The sequence below is a fragment of the Stylophora pistillata genome, chromosome 6 (genome assembly GCF_964205215.1).
Source record: "Stylophora pistillata chromosome 6, jaStyPist1.2, whole genome shotgun sequence".
NCBI classification, from domain to species: domain Eukaryota; kingdom Metazoa; phylum Cnidaria; class Anthozoa; order Scleractinia; family Pocilloporidae; genus Stylophora; species Stylophora pistillata.
Window position 1 is genome coordinate 32,347,662 of NC_142524.1, and position 16,885 is coordinate 32,364,546.

The 16,885-nt window shown below is 38.8% G+C and overlaps 2 protein-coding genes across 4 annotated transcripts; one reads left to right on the forward strand and one right to left on the reverse strand.

Moving 5' to 3' along the window:
- Nucleotides 1–2,978: 2,978 nt before the first annotated feature.
- LOC148729459 (TNF receptor-associated factor 2-like) lies at nucleotides 2,979–9,472 on the reverse strand. The gene is made up of 6 exons (XM_088724542.1): nucleotides 9,254–9,472; nucleotides 6,485–6,548; nucleotides 5,905–6,009; nucleotides 5,508–5,582; nucleotides 5,302–5,378; nucleotides 2,979–5,025 (listed from the first exon to the last, which is right to left on the reverse strand). Exons 5-6 carry the CDS (start codon nucleotides 5,353–5,355, stop codon nucleotides 4,570–4,572), a joined length of 510 nt encoding a protein of 169 aa, XP_088580668.1. The 5' UTR covers nucleotides 5,356–5,378; nucleotides 5,508–5,582; nucleotides 5,905–6,009; nucleotides 6,485–6,548; nucleotides 9,254–9,472; the 3' UTR covers nucleotides 2,979–4,569.
- A 928-nt stretch (nucleotides 9,473–10,400) lies between these two features.
- On the forward strand, nucleotides 10,401–16,844 carry LOC111342020 (TNF receptor-associated factor 4). Of its 3 annotated transcripts, XR_015988512.1 has the most exons (8): nucleotides 10,401–10,824; nucleotides 12,132–12,195; nucleotides 12,552–12,653; nucleotides 13,610–13,672; nucleotides 14,000–14,077; nucleotides 14,860–15,220; nucleotides 16,562–16,687; nucleotides 16,785–16,844. XR_015988512.1 is itself a non-coding variant. In XM_088724541.1 (7 exons), the coding sequence occupies exons 1-7, from the start codon at nucleotides 10,649–10,651 to the stop codon at nucleotides 16,627–16,629; spliced, it is 912 nt and encodes a 303-aa protein (XP_088580667.1). In that variant the 5' UTR covers nucleotides 10,401–10,648; the 3' UTR covers nucleotides 16,630–16,844. The 3 variants fall into 3 exon arrangements, 2 of the variants coding, with proteins under 2 accessions (XP_088580667.1, XP_022804798.2); XM_088724541.1 differs by having other exon boundaries at nucleotides 16,562–16,844; XM_022949063.2 differs by lacking the exons at nucleotides 16,562–16,687; nucleotides 16,785–16,844 and having other exon boundaries at nucleotides 10,418–10,824; nucleotides 14,860–16,151.
- Nucleotides 16,845–16,885: the final 41 nt, after the last annotated feature.

The following is a 16,885-nucleotide window of genomic DNA, read 5'->3' on the forward strand; positions in this document are numbered from 1 at the left end:
CAAGTGTCTTGGCGTGGTGTTTGATGAATGTCACAGTTGGAATGTTCACGTTAAATTCATCCTAGCTAAAGCTGATAAAATTGGTTGGAATGCCTGGCCGTATTCGCTACTGCATTACTTGGCATAGTGCAAAGATTATTTATACTTCCATGATAAGACCAATTACTGAATATTGTGACACAGTGTGGGGATGCTGTGCACAAGTAAATAAGAATGCTTTAGAGTCCTTACAGAGACGAGCAGGAAGGATTGTATGCAGAGCTTCAAGTAGCGAGGATGCGATCGAAAGACCGAATTTGACAACTTTAGCTTATAGGCAACCCAAGCACACTTTGAATTTAGAGAACAAATGTATAAATGGGCAATGTCCTCAGTTTCTTAAGAACTATTTTACTTTCAATAAGCATTTGTATAGCCGTGATACTCGCCAAAAAAAATTAATCCATCTACCTTCGTACGGACAGAAATTGCAGAACGATCGTTTTATTACCGTGGATCCATAATTTATAATTCATCAAAGTAGAGTAACTTTTAAATACATAATTTTAAATTTAGAAATCTAAAGGCTTATAAATGTGTTTTATATCTTCGTGTTTCTATTTCGCATAAAATTGTAATGTATTTTATTTAGTTTATACTCAGGGCTCCCATTGATAGCAGGTGGCTCTTTAGGGCTTCTGACGGGACTACCCTGAGGTTTACTTTTATTTTTGAATAAAGGCATCCATCCATCCAAATGAAACATAAGTTGATTTGAAAAAAAAATGGAACTGCTACAGTTGTCAAACGTAAAACATACAAACTTGTTTCTTTGGAGGATTGACAGTTTCAGCGAGATTTTGAGACAACCAAAGTACGAAGGAAAGGAGAGGATAGACAGTGATCCATTCTGCACCAAAACTGAAACAGAAAGCTATGACTACAAGTTAAAAGTAATTCTCTATCCTAATGGCGACTCACCGTGGAGTAATAATCCCCTGTCGGTGTACATTGTTGTAATGAAAGGTAAATATGACGCAATATTACCCTGGCCCTTCAAAAAGAAAGTGAAATTCATTTTGTTTGATCAGCAGGAAAATCTAGACCAACGGGAAAACGTGGCTACTGTATTCGTTACACAAAATCTTTCAAACTTTGTAAGGCCTGTGACAGAAGAAAACGCTGGAAAGGGTTGGAGAACGTTCGTATCTGAAAAACTCTACTCGAGACGCTTTATCGTGGATGACACTTTCTTTCTTCAGGTTGAGATTAGTTCGTCATGTAGTTGATTTAATGCTCCATCCTTAAAGCAAACAGGAAAAAAGGATAAAAGTTAGCTTCTCGAAATGACTGACAAACTCCATGAAGTAGCTATGATAAGACTTTACATTTTGTGACGGATGAGCCTTTAAAACTTTTCAGGTTGTTGATAATACGGCCAAGTCGGTTTGCTCACTAAGCTCCAAATAAAACGCCATTCAACAAAAACCAGCTTTAAACTTTTGATTGAAGGCACTGATAATTAGGATGCCACCTGTCCAATAACTCGAGGCCAAGACAGCTTCGACAGTAAGGTTCCTAGTAAGCTCTCCTCTTTCCTTTTGCAGTATAAAGGATGAAAAAACCTTCAACTCAGCTTAAATCAATCCCAGTATTTTTTCTTTTTTGGCAGAAAGGTCCTTAGGTATATTTTGTAAAAAAATTCGATAACGAAAAAAGAGCCGGTAGAGTCTAATGTCCGTAGTAAAAATATTTAATGAACTAGTGGAATTAACGACGACATTTCGCTCAAATAAAAACTCCGAAACTTCTTACATTTCCAAACAAAGGGGTAACAAATCTGTGTGAAAGAGAGGTCAGAAAAAACTCATTAAAGCAAACAACAAAAGTGGGCGAAAATGTTCACGTCCGTTTTAATGTCAAAGTAAGAGTTCTTTGACGTGATTGGCTAATTTGTGAAATCACGCCCGTCGTGCGTGAATACGAAAAGAATACCAAGGGGAGAGAGAAGAGGAAATTTTGATTTGAAATTTAAGAGATTTTCACATACCTCTTAAAAAATCAAGGCGAGCACGGGGACAGCCTTTGCCGACCCTTTGTTTGCGAAGTAAAAGCAATCAAATATGATTTTTTAAACAAAACAAAACGTTATTGGACACTGGCACAACATACGAACGAAGGAGCCCTCTGGACTTGCACTGTATACCTACCTGTGATCCCAACTGGATCATCGTGTACCGTGAATTCAAATTATCTGACCTTCTTTTAATCCTTTAGACGTTTGCAGTTGCCCACATGTTTGACTGCTGTGTTTTGTTGAACATGAGCTAATCTGCACAAACTCCATCAAATTAATAAATGGATGGACAATTTCCCAAAGTACCAATCTGCGCTACAGGTACAAAAAGAAGGCAGGATCTGCAAAAACCAAAGTGTTCTTGGATTTTAGAACTGAATTGTGACCCAGACGCAGATCCTTTTTTGTATGACATCAGGTCTCGGTTGTTCGAAGGTTGGATGACGCTATCCACTGGATGAATCTTTATCCGGTGGATAGCGCAGCACGTTTTGCTCTCACTTATCCGCTGGATAGCATCTTATCAGTTGGATGGCATTACATACCCTTAATACAACTGACTCCAGGCCTGTCTACTACCTGACACAAAACCAAGTAAGTTAACTAAGTCATCCGGGTGATCTGGGTGCGGTTCAGTTATACACGTGTTGACACACTCTGGCATCTCCAAGAAACGTTGTCTGCGACCATACTAAAAATCGATAGAGTAAAAACCCGCGTGTAAGAACCTAGTTTTTTTCATGTCTGGCAAAATAGGTTCTTATGTTTTGGTGTATTTACTGACAACCTAGGCAAAACAGGTTCTTAATAGGTTTTTGATAAATCTGCAATGCCAGACTTAATTTTCTATACTATACTGTACAATACACTGTGTAGTGAAAAATGTACTTAATTATACAGTTTAGAAGTTTATACCCAGGAGTACATATTTTTGAACTTGCTTAAATACATGACTGGGAGCCATAAATACAGTGGGGAAGCTGTATTATGACATGTTTTATGGAAGTATCAAATGTATAGAAAACATTTATTTTATAGTTACAGACATATTTTGCTACAACATTGTTTCATTATCCAGAATGACTCTTCATATAAGAACCATGCAGCTTTTACTGGGTAAACAGGTTCTTATATTTTTGGGTATTAAAATCCAAAATTTCTGCCAAAAAGTTTCTTAATTACTAAGTTCTTACACGCGGGTTTTTACTGTAGCTGAAATGATAAATCTGGAAAGGCCCAGGTGACGAATAATTTGGAATGAAATTGAAACTTTTCGAAGGTTGGTTCATCATTCTCACCAAATGGAAAATTAATTTTTTTTTTTTCTGGTGGCGGGTGGGAAAGGGTGATAACGGCACTCGCTCCCTTTTTTGTCCAAGGGGAGTTTGACTAGATTCAACCCGTCCTAATAAGCGATGTTACCTGACACAATTTCGAAAAGTTGGGAACAGGAAATGCCAGCCTTTGATATAAATACTTACTGCATACTAACTGAATTTGAGGTCCGTACTAAAAGTTAATTATCGCGAAGCGCGCACCCATAGATCGAAGCTTAAAAAACGAGAATCTGTAACCCATGAGAAAGGCCAAGAAGACTTGGTAGGTATGATGTTTATGAAATACCTACTGTCCGTCTAACACATTCGGGAAATGATTTCTGATCACGCGAAGCGCAATCAAACGGCTGACGCAAGTTATAATCAAAATGCCCGAGCTGTTCCTAGATTGGTTTAAAAAATGATAAGCAACATAGCGAACTTTAGAATTAAGCGGGCCTAGCAAAAGGCATACAATAAATTATAATTACGATTTTGACATATTAGCTTCCAAAGAGACGTTGTACAACTTAAACACAGTTTAGTACCTTGTCCTTAGTACACAAAAATATTCCGAAGCAGTTATATGGTACACTCCAAAACTGATTAAACTTCATTTCATTTCCGGCTCCACTTATCACATAGTAACGGTTTAAACCCGTAAAAACCATGGTTGTCCTAAAGAATTTCATTGAAATCTCATAAAAAGGATCGAATTGAGTTTCAAACAGCAAACGGTCGATCATAAAGCAACCTTTTTATTATTCACCTGGGAAGTTTCTTACAGTTATGATAATCAACTAAATGATCCTTAAAAAAAGAATTTTGGTCCAGAATCATTTTTCTCTCAATGCACTGTCAAGGCACTGAATTTTTTTTCTTTCTTGACTATATTTTTGAATGGCAACTGTTTCGATCCAAAGCTAGTCACAGCTAAGTTCATGAAACCTCGTGACCAAGAAGTCATTTGCAAGGTTCTTGAATCTCAACTTGTATCAATAGACTATCATTCAGTAGGTACTTCCTTGAATTGAGCTTCTCGTGAGTTATAAATTTTGGAAAGCCACATGCTAAGTTCTCCTTTTCTTTGGGCCTAGCAAAGTGAGCCGAGGAGCGTTCCGGATTAATCAGTTTAATAACATTTTCCCGTTCGTCTTCATCTTCCTGTTGATCAATCAGTGTTAGTTGCACTTTCTTCTAAAAGGGCCAGGTTAATATGGCGTCATATTCACCTTTCATTACAACAATGAATATCGAAAGGTGAGTATTCCTGCCAGATCCCTCGCCATTGGATTTAATTCTTCCTTTTAAATTGTATCCATAGGTTGCTGTGTTGGGAATCATACTTTCTACTGTTTCTTTAATTCCGGCCTTAGACTGTTTGAACACTTCATTAAAATCATGAATCTCCCAGAGAAAAGTTCCGTTTTCCCTTTCTAGAACTTTATTTCTGTCTTGGAGTACTTTTTCCACGAAAAGGTTCTGAAGTGTCGCAAAGTTTTCCATCAGTTGTTTAGTCAAGTCTTGAGTTTCTTTCAGCTTGTATTGTGTTTCCTTGAATTTAACTTCAGTGTCGCGCAACTTCAGACAAGCTAAATCAAGATGAACCGTCACGGCGGATTGAAGATGCTTCTCCATCTGGTTTCTTTGAATCTGCAAGATAATTAGGTCCCTAATGTTAAGAAATTTTCCAGTTCTCCAGAGAAATATATATTCTGACAAACACTTAAAATCAAAGCTCTACTTATAGGTCCTTTTACCAATTCATCAAAACCATGACACGATTCGAGAAAGAAACTAAACGTCGGTTATAAGTTTTTATAAAAAAATAAATTCCTTTTCATTTCATCTCATTTCATTCTCTTCTCTTTTTTTTCAATTCTCTGAGTCGGTCTTTGTCACATTGGCTACAATACCTAACATACCGACCTTGGTTTCGCAGCCATCCTCACGTAAGGGCAGGATGTCATGGTGTGAGGACATTCGTCCCTGATGTGGCTTAGCATCTGAAATAAATTCGTCATGTTATGTAATTAACCAGACCGCTATCTTTTGCTATTTAGCACTGACTAAGAACATGGTCCATTCAATATCCAAGGGTTTTTTTGTTGTTGTTTTCAATATCTTTCACCTACCAGTTCCCTTGGAATTGACAGACCACAGCTGTTAGGACAGGTGACCGGGTACTTCAAGCACGTCCCAATATGATCCTGAAAGATATAAGTTTAACAACTAATAAGTTTAACATAATAACCCTCAGCTATTACGTGTGCTGTGATTGCCCAAACCAAGCGTGCCTATCCTACATGGCTGAGCACTAATACGACATACTGAGTGTGGCTTAGTACAGTGTTCACATTCAGCGGTCCTCCGCAAAAACGTCACGATTATGAGTTCTTTCTGTTGGATGGTCTCATGTCAGTGTTCGTAAGGACAAGTGATGTCTTTGAAAAGACAGGCTTTCAGGTGAGTCTGTCCTAGGAACATGAAAGATATTTCACAACGCTAAGATCAATGTGGTTCTGCTTTTACCCGTTGGTTCCTCAGTTCCCCAGTCCATTGGCAGCCGTCACAAGGACATTTAACGGCAAAGAAAAGTATTTGGCGTTCTACTGCTTTATCTGCGAAGACATCCGGCTAAAAGAGAAACCAGACATGAAATGATAGTTGATGTCTCAAAATAAGACTTTTGTTAACCTCGAGGACAGTAAAAATATCTAACGTACTCGTCATGCTTTTTTCACTCTGAAATGGAACAGTCGATGGTAGCTGTTACACAAATTGCGTAGTAGAGACGTCAGCATCCCTCTATTTAATTCCATGATGTTCTTTGTCCCAAGAGAACTGGGAACGAGAGACAACTATAGGCTTCAGCAGTTAGTGCTAGAATGACCTGTGCCCGACAATGTAGGGGGTAACGTCTTTGACGTAGATTCATCTTTTTCCATAGAAAGATTTAATTTTTTGCAGCCCAAAATAAGTTCAAGCTATTCTGTGCTATTTTTTGAGGACCGATAAACTAAACTCTCTATAAAAAAGAACTTAGGATTTAAGCGTAGCTTTGATGTGAACACTTCTGTCGGTCAAAGGAAACGTTAGTTAGCACATTTACCTTGTCTCTGTCTAAAACGTCTCTATCCACGGGGCAGGTTGAAGGCTGGCCATCGTTCTCCAGCCTGTTAACAAGATTTTAGCTAATTAGAAGTGTTATTCCTCGACTTGGTTGACACGTCGAAAAGTCGCGTGACCAAGTCGACGGGGACTTTGTGACACTGAATGTTTACTTCGCCGACCGTGATCAATTCTCCTCAGTAGATTGTGGTCACGCAACTAGTTTAGCTCTTTAGTTATTTTGGGCGACCAGCAACTGTACGTATTTTAATTTATTTCTTGTTTAACTTGTAGTTAAGGTAATGTACAGCTCAAAATAAACCTTGTTGTTGTTGTTGTATAATAATATAACAGCACGTAGCAATGCTAAAGTAATGGCCACAAGATTTTGCGGCGGGGAAGCATGAAAGCCGATGATCTACTTCGTAACGAAACAAACTGAGAAAATACCTCGCATTTCCTATAAAACTTCTCAACTGTTAGGCATTTGTGGCTGCAACGTCAAAGAAGGAATCGCTCAGCAAATAAAATCGTTTAAAGCTTTCTGCTCATTGCTCAATATTATTAGTTTGCTAGCCAACTGAAAGGTATCTGTTTTGAGTCAGCATTTCTAATGACAATTTCCGTTCACATGAACACCATTAAGCGTCACTTTGTAATTCTGTTGTAAAAGTCACAAGAGCTTGTGAAAGGGTGGGGGAAGCGAGCAAGCAAATACCCAATTACATGTTTAGTCGAATTTCAAACATACTCCGCATAGAGTTCGAAACTTTTAAACTTTGAAAATGGGTAGACATATTGGTATATTGCTTAAATAATGTTTTTAGTCGCGTAAGCAGTTCTGATCTGCATAGCAAATGCAAATCAGAGCTGCTTACGCGACTCAAAACATTATCGTTGTGGCTGAACAGAGTTAATAGAGGGTACCTCTATTAACTCTGGGCTGAATGACCGGCAGCCGGTAAAGGTTTTCAAATCAGTAAATGTCCGGCAGTCTGATATTTTGCTCAAATTTAAGGAATCGAGGAAACTCATCCAATTCAAACTATCATATATCGATTAAGGCCTGCCAAACGATCCAGGAAAGCATTAAAGATCACGAGTCTATCGCTTGGTTTACGCTCGGCTCGGAGAGTGAAAGCATGGTTTGTGACACTGACTTATTTTAGGTCGATTACCGGTCACGGTTTACAAATCACAAAATGACCGGCATTACGATACTATTCTCATATCTAAGGGATCGAACCGGTCTTATCCAAACTATGATACGTCGAATAAGAATTACAAAGCTCGCTCGGACGAATTAACAAGAAGTGTGCTTTTCTTCTTTATTTTCCTCTGGAGAGCTACTATAGCAACGCTCTATGCATCTGATAATCGTCGTCTAACGTGAGGAACCAACGCTTTAAGTAGGAAAACCGTAGACATGTTTGGCTTGGCTGACCGTGAGAGTTACCACAGTGTATCTGTTTAATTTGTGAAAAGGAGGAAACTGGTTGGCTCTCACCAAAGCACTTGCCGAGCGCCAAGGAACCAATTCAACGCGGCCCACAGGAAGTAAGCACAGAAACGGGAACTTCAGTGTGGGTAGAACTCAAGGTCAGCTTTACCAACCCAAACATGACCACCTATGAAACTAATTATTCTCAACCATAACAAGCCATTAAAATGTCTAACACGGTAAGAAGGAAATCCGCGAACTGAGCCAAGTTCAAGCACACACTAAAAATAAAAGATCTAAACTATATATCTACCTAAATAACACGTAGGCGCAAAAAGGCGAGACTCGACAAAACAAAAGGCTTAGCTAGAAAAGACTCAAAATAACAACTTCCAATTTTACCTCACAACACAAGTCTAACTCTTGTGTCACAAGATGATTTACAGTTAATTACATGAAAAATATGAAATGATTGCAAATAAGATTTAAAGGCAACTAGCCCCAGAAAAACCTCAAGAAACTTCTACCATTGTCAAATATCAAACCGTTTCCAAAAAAATGAAGTAGTCTACTAACTGAATATATATCATCGGTACTTCTTGCACGCTGGATACTCGTCAGCCGACAAAATGTAAAGGAGATTGTAATATATGATCGGTAAGTTCGATTTACTAAACTCGGCCTGGCGGCCATTTAGTGATTTGAAAACTGTGACCGACAGTCGACCAGGCTAAAAAAAATCCAAGTGTCATGTCACAAACCATGATTTAGCTCTCTGAGCCAAGCGAAACCAAGCGAAGACTTGCGATCTTTAAAGCTTTCCTGGATCGCTTGGCAGTTCTTAATCGACATGTGATGGTTTGATGTGTTTCTTCGATTCCTTAAATTTGAGCAAAATATCCGAGTGCCGGTCATTTTAGTGATTTAGTCGACCTAAAAATAAATCGAAGTGTCACAAACTATGGTTTCGCTCTCTGAGCCGAGCGTAAACCAAGCGCTACACTTGCGATCTTTAAAGCTTTCCTTATAGGTTGCCTCAAAATGCAGCCACTCTAAAAGTCGACAAAAAGCCTCATGAGAGTCGGGTGTTCACATCGGCTGTCAGAGTAAACATACCTCATTTATATCAATTTGTGTTGGACAAATTACTCAGATGGCCCCAAAACCGTAAAGCTAGTTTTGAGGTTTGTTCGATAAGCTGAGTATAATAAGTGGCTATCCATGTGATAGAATGTCGAACTACCGTGACCAGTTTTAGACTGTTAGCAATCAACGTTCTGCGGATATTATTATACACCAGCGAGCGAAATTCACCATAAGATGACGCACCTTCTGAAATGTTCCTCGAGACATCCCTTACAGAATCTATGACCACATTTTGCTTAAAGTGGGTCCCTAAATGGCAGATGACAAATTTCACAAAGGTAATCGTCTTCGACTCTTTCCAAAAAGTCCTCGTCATAACCCGTAGGGTTCTCATTTCCCAGAGTTTCCGCCATTTGGAAAGACGAATCAAAAGTGAACACCTTGTCTTGTCACTCATAATTAAACATGCAAACCCATTGACAGTAGTTAGGATTGTGTGACTGCATGTGCCAAACCGTCTTTGACCTTGTTTTGCACTTGAGACAGAGGAGTTGATGAATAAGCGTTACTGGCCGCGCATGAGGTCAGAATCACAGGAAGGCTGAATATTGAAATTCAAAGGGGCAGTGCAAGTCAGCGAAGTAGTTGGTAGACGAAACTGCAGAATCGGGAGACTCGACTTTTGATTGGAGATACATTTTAAAGTGCTGATATTGTTTAAAATCAAAATAAGAATTGACGTAAGCGTACTTAATCATCTGACCAGAACTTTTGCGATGCATATAAGGTCTCAATGTCATTTACAGTTTCTTTTTTTACTAAAACAAACTTAAGACAAAAACCAGGGCGCATGTAACGCATTATTTACCATATTCCCTGAAAACATCTGAATCTGTTGCAATTTTCAAGAACAACCTTAAAATATACTTGTTCAAAAACGCTTTTTAATTTACGATTTTTTATAATTTAATTGCTAAGTTAATTAGTCTATAATTTTGTAAAGCGCTACGGAGAACTAGTCGAGCTTTGCGCTATATAAATGCTTTTTATTATTATTATTATTATTATTATTATTATTATTATTATTATTATTATTATCGAGCGCCAAGACAAAGCCTTACATCATCGATAAGTCATCCCACGCCATGGTTAAACTGACAGATAGGAATGACAAATGTAAACTAGGAAGGTCGCCAACATAGAGATGAGAACCCATTCAGCAGTTGATGATCTCTACCTACACCAAAAAAAATTGAAAGAAATCAATCATTTTTTGAACTGCGTATGAAATTCCAGGAAACAACTGATTCTTACGTGTGAGCTGCGATATGAATAACTGCAGAAAAGGAGCCACGCACAGTTCAGTCTTCGACGGGATTCGAACCCATACCTCCAAGGTGCTACTCAGGCGCTCCTACCAACTGAGCTACGAAGCCATAAGTTGGGGTAAATGCTAAGACATAAACTTGAGAGCTGATTAACCAAGATTCAATGCTTATCGGGGTCTATGCAGTAGGTACAGAGTACAAAATCTTAATCCTGGTAACAAAAACATAACTGACCCCGTGACGGTCCAAATTTAGATGAAAAGGTCAAATTTACGTATATTATAACCCAACTCAGCTTCAAGAGCTTGACATGGCAGAATCCATGGTAAATGAACAGCACCCGCCATCGGGCTATGAGGACATCTTTGTAGACGCTGTTGATCAAGATTGCCAATGCCTGATATGTCATTTACCGCTTAGAGGGCCCTTTCAAACGAGATGTGGCCACAGATACTGCAAAGAATGCCTTTTCGAGCATATTAGAAGGTAAGAGTATATGATAAACAGCTTTCAGTGTTAGTCCGGCTTCATTGGCTAGTATAATCTGTTTCTCCTGCATCTACGAAATTTTATTTATATATTCTCAAGAAGGGAATTTCATCAATAGGAAAGTCGAGGTCTACAGGGTAAGAGGACATTAGTCATTTGTCATAAATATCATTTATAAGAATAATGGCCACAACAATAGCGGCAATTCACTGAAAGATGCAATATCAAATTCCTACATTTAGCTGCTCGCTTATAGTCTGACTCAGTTCATAGGACATACGGTTGGCCATCTCGACAACTTAGCAGTGTCCATAAGTGACTTGTCCTAAAATCGAAAGAGTCTTAAAGAGAGAGCGGAAATCAATCACTGGTCACGCACTGCAAGCGTGATCTTTCTCAATTTAGAAATCGTTTAGTCGTAAGCTGATCAAATATCGTGTTGTAAAGATGATCTCGACGTGTCTCAGTACTGCCGAGACTTCTTTGTTGTTCACAGTTTTAATTGGCGTTAATAGGTCAGCCACTAAACTTCAGGAAAACAACAACTATTCTGATGTATCTCGTAAATAGTGTCCACTTGATTCAAATTACGTTCTCGCTCGGAAAATCTATGTGTAGCTGACGAAGTTGATATTCAGCTATCATTGACATAATTGCTGATGTTGTTGACATTGTTACTGTGCTGACCTCAAATTACTCACGGAAGATCAAGAGAGAGGAAGTTCCCCAGAAAATATAGCATTAGGGGTGTTGGTTGAGACGGGATGTGAAAAGATTTGTGGTGTATGCAGAAACCTTCATAAATGTTTATGGAAGATTTATCCTATTATTTCGCTCGCAGTATACACCTGTATATGTATATGAAGCGAATCCTGTGTTCTGATGTTTGGCGCAGGAAAAAAAAAATACTTGGATTGGACAAACAAAGTTCGCAATTTTGAGACAACATAGGCGATAAAGTTCCAAAAGGCGGAACAATCCAAACAAAGAAAACATTAACGACTCCGTAGGTTTATTGTGCATCAAAAAAATAGTTGGCTTTCTTTACCGTCTCTCAAAAAACAAATCCTTAAATAAAGCGAGGATCTTTTTTGCCACATAATAACCCTTCATTGACCAAGTTTATTCAGTTGAAATGGCTAATATTCGCCTTCTTTATTAATTTCGTTTTAAGGGACCTCGACTTCGTCTTAGTCCATAACTGAGATTCAGAAAGAACTCTTTCAAACTCTGGCCATCTTGACCTCACGCTTGGTCAATAACGCACATGTATTATGACTCTTAATGGTTGAGTTTTCTCCTAGGCAGCGGAGTCAAGGACAGTTTTTAACTTGTCCATTCGACAGGCAGGATCTGGATCCAGTCCGGGTACAATCAGTAATAACAATATAATATTATTAATGATAAGGATAATAATGATATACCACTGTTATTTCTGAAACGTTGTAATTGGTTTTCATAGCTGAGTGCTGATGAAACTCTTAACAAGATTTAAAAATTTTGATCTCAAATATAATTTAGTTTACCATGTCTACATTAATTTTTTTCATCTATCTATGTATATGTTTTAAACAATTAAGACACTCGAATTCGTAAGCTCTTAATTAGCAGAAATAACAGTCACTTTGTCAATCAATCGAAGCTTCACCTTTTGATTTACTTCAAAACTTGGTTCATTCACTGAACATTAACGTAAAACTAGGGTTATCGTGTTTATGTTTTAGGACGTTTTCCCTGATACAGCAACAGAAAGGAAGATACTTACCCTCGCAATCAGATGTCCTCGTGAAGGTTGTGAATGGACTGGAGAACTGAGGAACAAGGAGGTGAAAACTAACGCAAATTTAAGCTCCATGTTAATGAAAATCCTTACCACCTTAATTCTTTTCCGTAAAAATTGATAAGGTAAGACTGCAGCTCCTATTGACCACTTTCATAAATGGCTGCCGGATTGATATCCCTTTGTTTAAATTTGAATTAACCTTTCTGGCCTCGTTCTCCAGTTCAAAATTCAAAAGAATGCATTATCTCAAGCGAGGCTAGTGAGGCTAATTTGAATTTAAACAAAAGAATATCAATCCGGCAGCCATTTATGAAAGTGATGTATATAAAGGCATTTTACATTAGACATGCGGCAGTTAAGGAAACGTGAGGCGTGAGTAGTCCACTGGTCAGTGCGCTGGACTCTGGGTCAGTTGGCCCGGGTTCAAGTCCTTGCTGGGGGCATGACGTTGTGTCCTTAAGCAAGACGCTTCACTCACATTGTTTCTTCTTCTCAGATAAGACGTAAAGCCGTAGGTCCCGTCTCCTGCAAGGTTAGGGGTAGGAGACGTAAATTTCCCATGCACGAGATTACTGTGTAGTGGATGTCCTCCCCGGGGTGGGATGGGTGGGAAGGTGAGATCGCTACATGGACTGAAGCGGCTGCCTGATAAAAATGCTGACGTCCAATCTTAACCTTTACGATACTGTTAAGCGCGACTGAATATATCCATAAAGAAGTCTGCGCTATATAAATGTAAAATGTAATGTAATGTAATGTAATGCGTACTGCTGCTCTCTCCAGTCTCTTTGTTGCCCGTCACGCGTCACGCATGTTACCCGTCAGTCTTGGCAGGCTTGTTTTGACCTTCTGTTTTTCAGTTCGCCATTAAACTACACGTGCTTTTATTCGCGTTGTCTGCTGTCTCTGTTCACGGCCTATTACATCTTAAGCAGAAAACATCACAAAGCTTATACGTAAGCACAATGAGCGAAAGCTCACGCGAGTTCTCTTTTTCAGGAACATTTGACACAATGCGGAACTTGTCCTAACAATTGTGGTCATTCAGTTTCCAGGGAAACGGTAAGGCGTATGGTTTAACAGTGAACAGCTGTTTTCATTCTGAACTGGGCTTGTTCCAGTCTCCAAACAGCCTATTAAAGCTGAGATAGAAGGAGCGATTTTACTTCTTTTTGTATCTCTTTTGCATGTGTAAACATTCTTACAGAAAATATTTGAAGCTTATTTACTGGAAGGAAACGTGTTTTTATGATACTTTCTGCTTATAGCTTAGGAGCCACTTAGTAAAACCTTTTCATTCCTGCATAACCTTTTCATTCCTGCAAACTTATTGCACATTTCGTCTTGAAATTTGTGCGAGTTATCATACAAGAATTTCCTGTTATTCAGGTTTTGACTCACATCAGAGATGAATGTCCGCTAGCTGTGGTCTCCTGTCCATATACGCGCGTGGGCTGTGATACAGTGGTAAGTAAGTGACAGTGGAGAACAACTAGAACAGATTGACGAAATCGTTTTCAGAGTTTCTCTCTCTCTCTCTCTTCAGAGGCGGGAAAAAGAGAGATCCTAGTGTTGTTCCTTTTATTCAAATTCATCAACGGTCCAAATATGAGACTTCCTCTGATTGAAGGTATAACGACGCGTGTAGCTGCTACCTTTTTATCAACTAAGATAAGGAAATATTAAATGGGCACTCAAATAAGTCCCCCGATCAAGCTATATATACGTAAATTAAATTCAAGGATGCATATCACAATGCGGTTTTTTTTTAAGAAGTATTTGTCAAATACCACTCGTTTTCCCGCCCTTTTGTTGCTTTGCTGCTGAGGACTGCGGGCCTTGATACTATTTTTTTTCCTGTAGCGGCGCCGGCCATCTTAGTTTTATTATGCATTGAGCTCGAAGTAAATTATGGTTTTTTTACGACTTCTTCCTGGTTATTCAACTATTATGGTATCCAGAACGTGGTCCATCGCTGGCCCGAATTAAAGTGTGCATCTTATCCCCTTCCTCTAATATAGGCACTCACTTGATAACTTCCACAGCTAAGGACAGGGGGCTGACAGAAACAACTAGAATAAAATCATACTTTGTACGCTTGAGACAACTGCACTTATTGTATAGCCTGGATCTCCAACAGCCTTGGTTCTTTACCTTATTCATCAGTTTGAAACTTAAAAAAGCTGAAGAAAAGAATTGGTAGAAGCAAGAACTTATGATAATAAACAGTGAATTTGAATGTCTTCCAGATTCAAAGACAAACTGTGGAACCTCACCTTCAGAATGGCCTGAACCTTCATTTGAACTTAGCATGCTTGAAGCTAAATGAGACAATAGTTGAGTTGGAGGAAACAAAGAGGCAGCTTCAAACGACAAGACTACAACTTGACAGAACAAAAGAAGAATTGGATAAAACAACATTCATCTGGAAGATTTCTGGTTTCAGTGGGATTTTCACTCAAGCAATAGCTAGACGGATTCAGTCTATAAATAGCATTCCATTCTACACGAAAAATGGAACAGGAGATTATGGCTACAGGCTTAAAGTTCAAATCCTTCCTAATTGCTCGACACCTAACCACCTGTCCGTATTCATTATTGTAATGAAAGGTGAATATGATGCAATATTACCCTGGCCTTTTCACAAGAGAGTAAATTTCACATTGATTGACCAGCAGCCAGATCTAAACCAACGAAGGAACGAGACTGCAGAACTCTTTGAACAAAATATTGCAAATTTTGAAAGGCCTGTCACAGAAGAAAACACCGGGAGGGGTATTTTAAATTTCATATCTCATGTAGCACTTTTTACCAGACGTTACATTGTGGATGACACTCTGTTTCTTCAGGTTGAAATTTTTTCGCCTTCTAATTGATTTCAAGTTCCAGCGTGTAACGACCGCCAAGCGGTCTATTGTAGCTTAGGGTTAACAGCGCATGCTTCCGTTAAGACAAAGAAACAATTAGCTCGTCTGTTTGATTTTCTGCTCTTAAAGCACGTATTCATTTAACCTCGAGGAGTAGTTTCCGCGCGTTCATATCGAACACAAGATAAATAAGATAAAGAATCCAAGAAAACAAGTAACAAGAGGCAAGTGCAGGACCGATATGTAAGTTAAGAAACTTCTTCTTTAGTTTTTAGTTTTCAATCGAGCTTAAGTATTTAGTCCTTGTTTTATTTTATTGTATACAGTTGTTCATCTTAGCCAAAGCTCACAAAGCGATATTCCGAAACAAGAGTAGAGTACCCTTAAGTTAGCATTGCCTTTTTTCCCCTTTGAGTACAGTTAGTTGTCAATGTAGCCTTCTGCTGCAAGAGCCTCGCTACTAGGCCATCGTTTCTCGTTTAGGTGTTTCATAGCCGATATTCTAGTAAGTTTCAGCGTTAAAGCTACTCGCGGGAAAACTGCCACGTGTTTTCTCTGAACTGTTGCCTACCTTTTAGTTTATAGCTTATATTTTATGTTAATCGAATCTCAGTTTACTGCTTTTAACGGTTAAACAACCTTGATGTCAAGGGAATAAAGAAGTTTATTCTACATCTGAGAGGTTTAATCGTGAGCCTGTAAGGTAGTCCTTCGATTTGTCGAAATCAAGACAGGCTACGACACCTCTTGAACCACTTGAGTGGCCCTCCGTTACACAGCGTTTAAGCTCATAAAAAAAGCAAAAATCAAAAATAGTTCATTGCCTTTATAATTAATTGATGACGTATCATATTCGTCCAGATATATGTTTCAGTATATGATTGTAGGTGGTGCGGCCGAATGGTTAGGTTGCTGGGCTTGTAATCAGCTGGTCACGGGTTCAAGCCCTTCACCCTGCAACTCACTGGGTGTTTTTCTCGTTTGTCCCTCTTCCTTGGTGTGTAACTAATTGGTCTGTCTCTAGCCAGTTGATAGTTTGATTATCATGCTTGCTCAAACCTTCTGTCTTCAATTTTTTCCGTAGTATTGACCCTGGAAAGCCTGAGTGGTCAGTTAAGTATAGCTACATATACAATGTACATGCCTGGATAGAAGGTATAAAATGGCCACCATACCAACAGCTCTCATTTAAAGGCTCAAGTGGACTTAGGTATCGTCTCCAAAATGTTTCATATGTGTAGATAGGGGAAAAGAGGATAAACTCTTGACCGATCAGGCGTTTAAATAATGAACGTATTTTCCTTCAGCCTTTTTCAGGTGGCCCAAACAAGTTCAATGTTAAAAAATAAAGGGTTTTACAAAGTTGACGTATATTCCAGGTATTCTAATTTACATTTGTTACACGTAC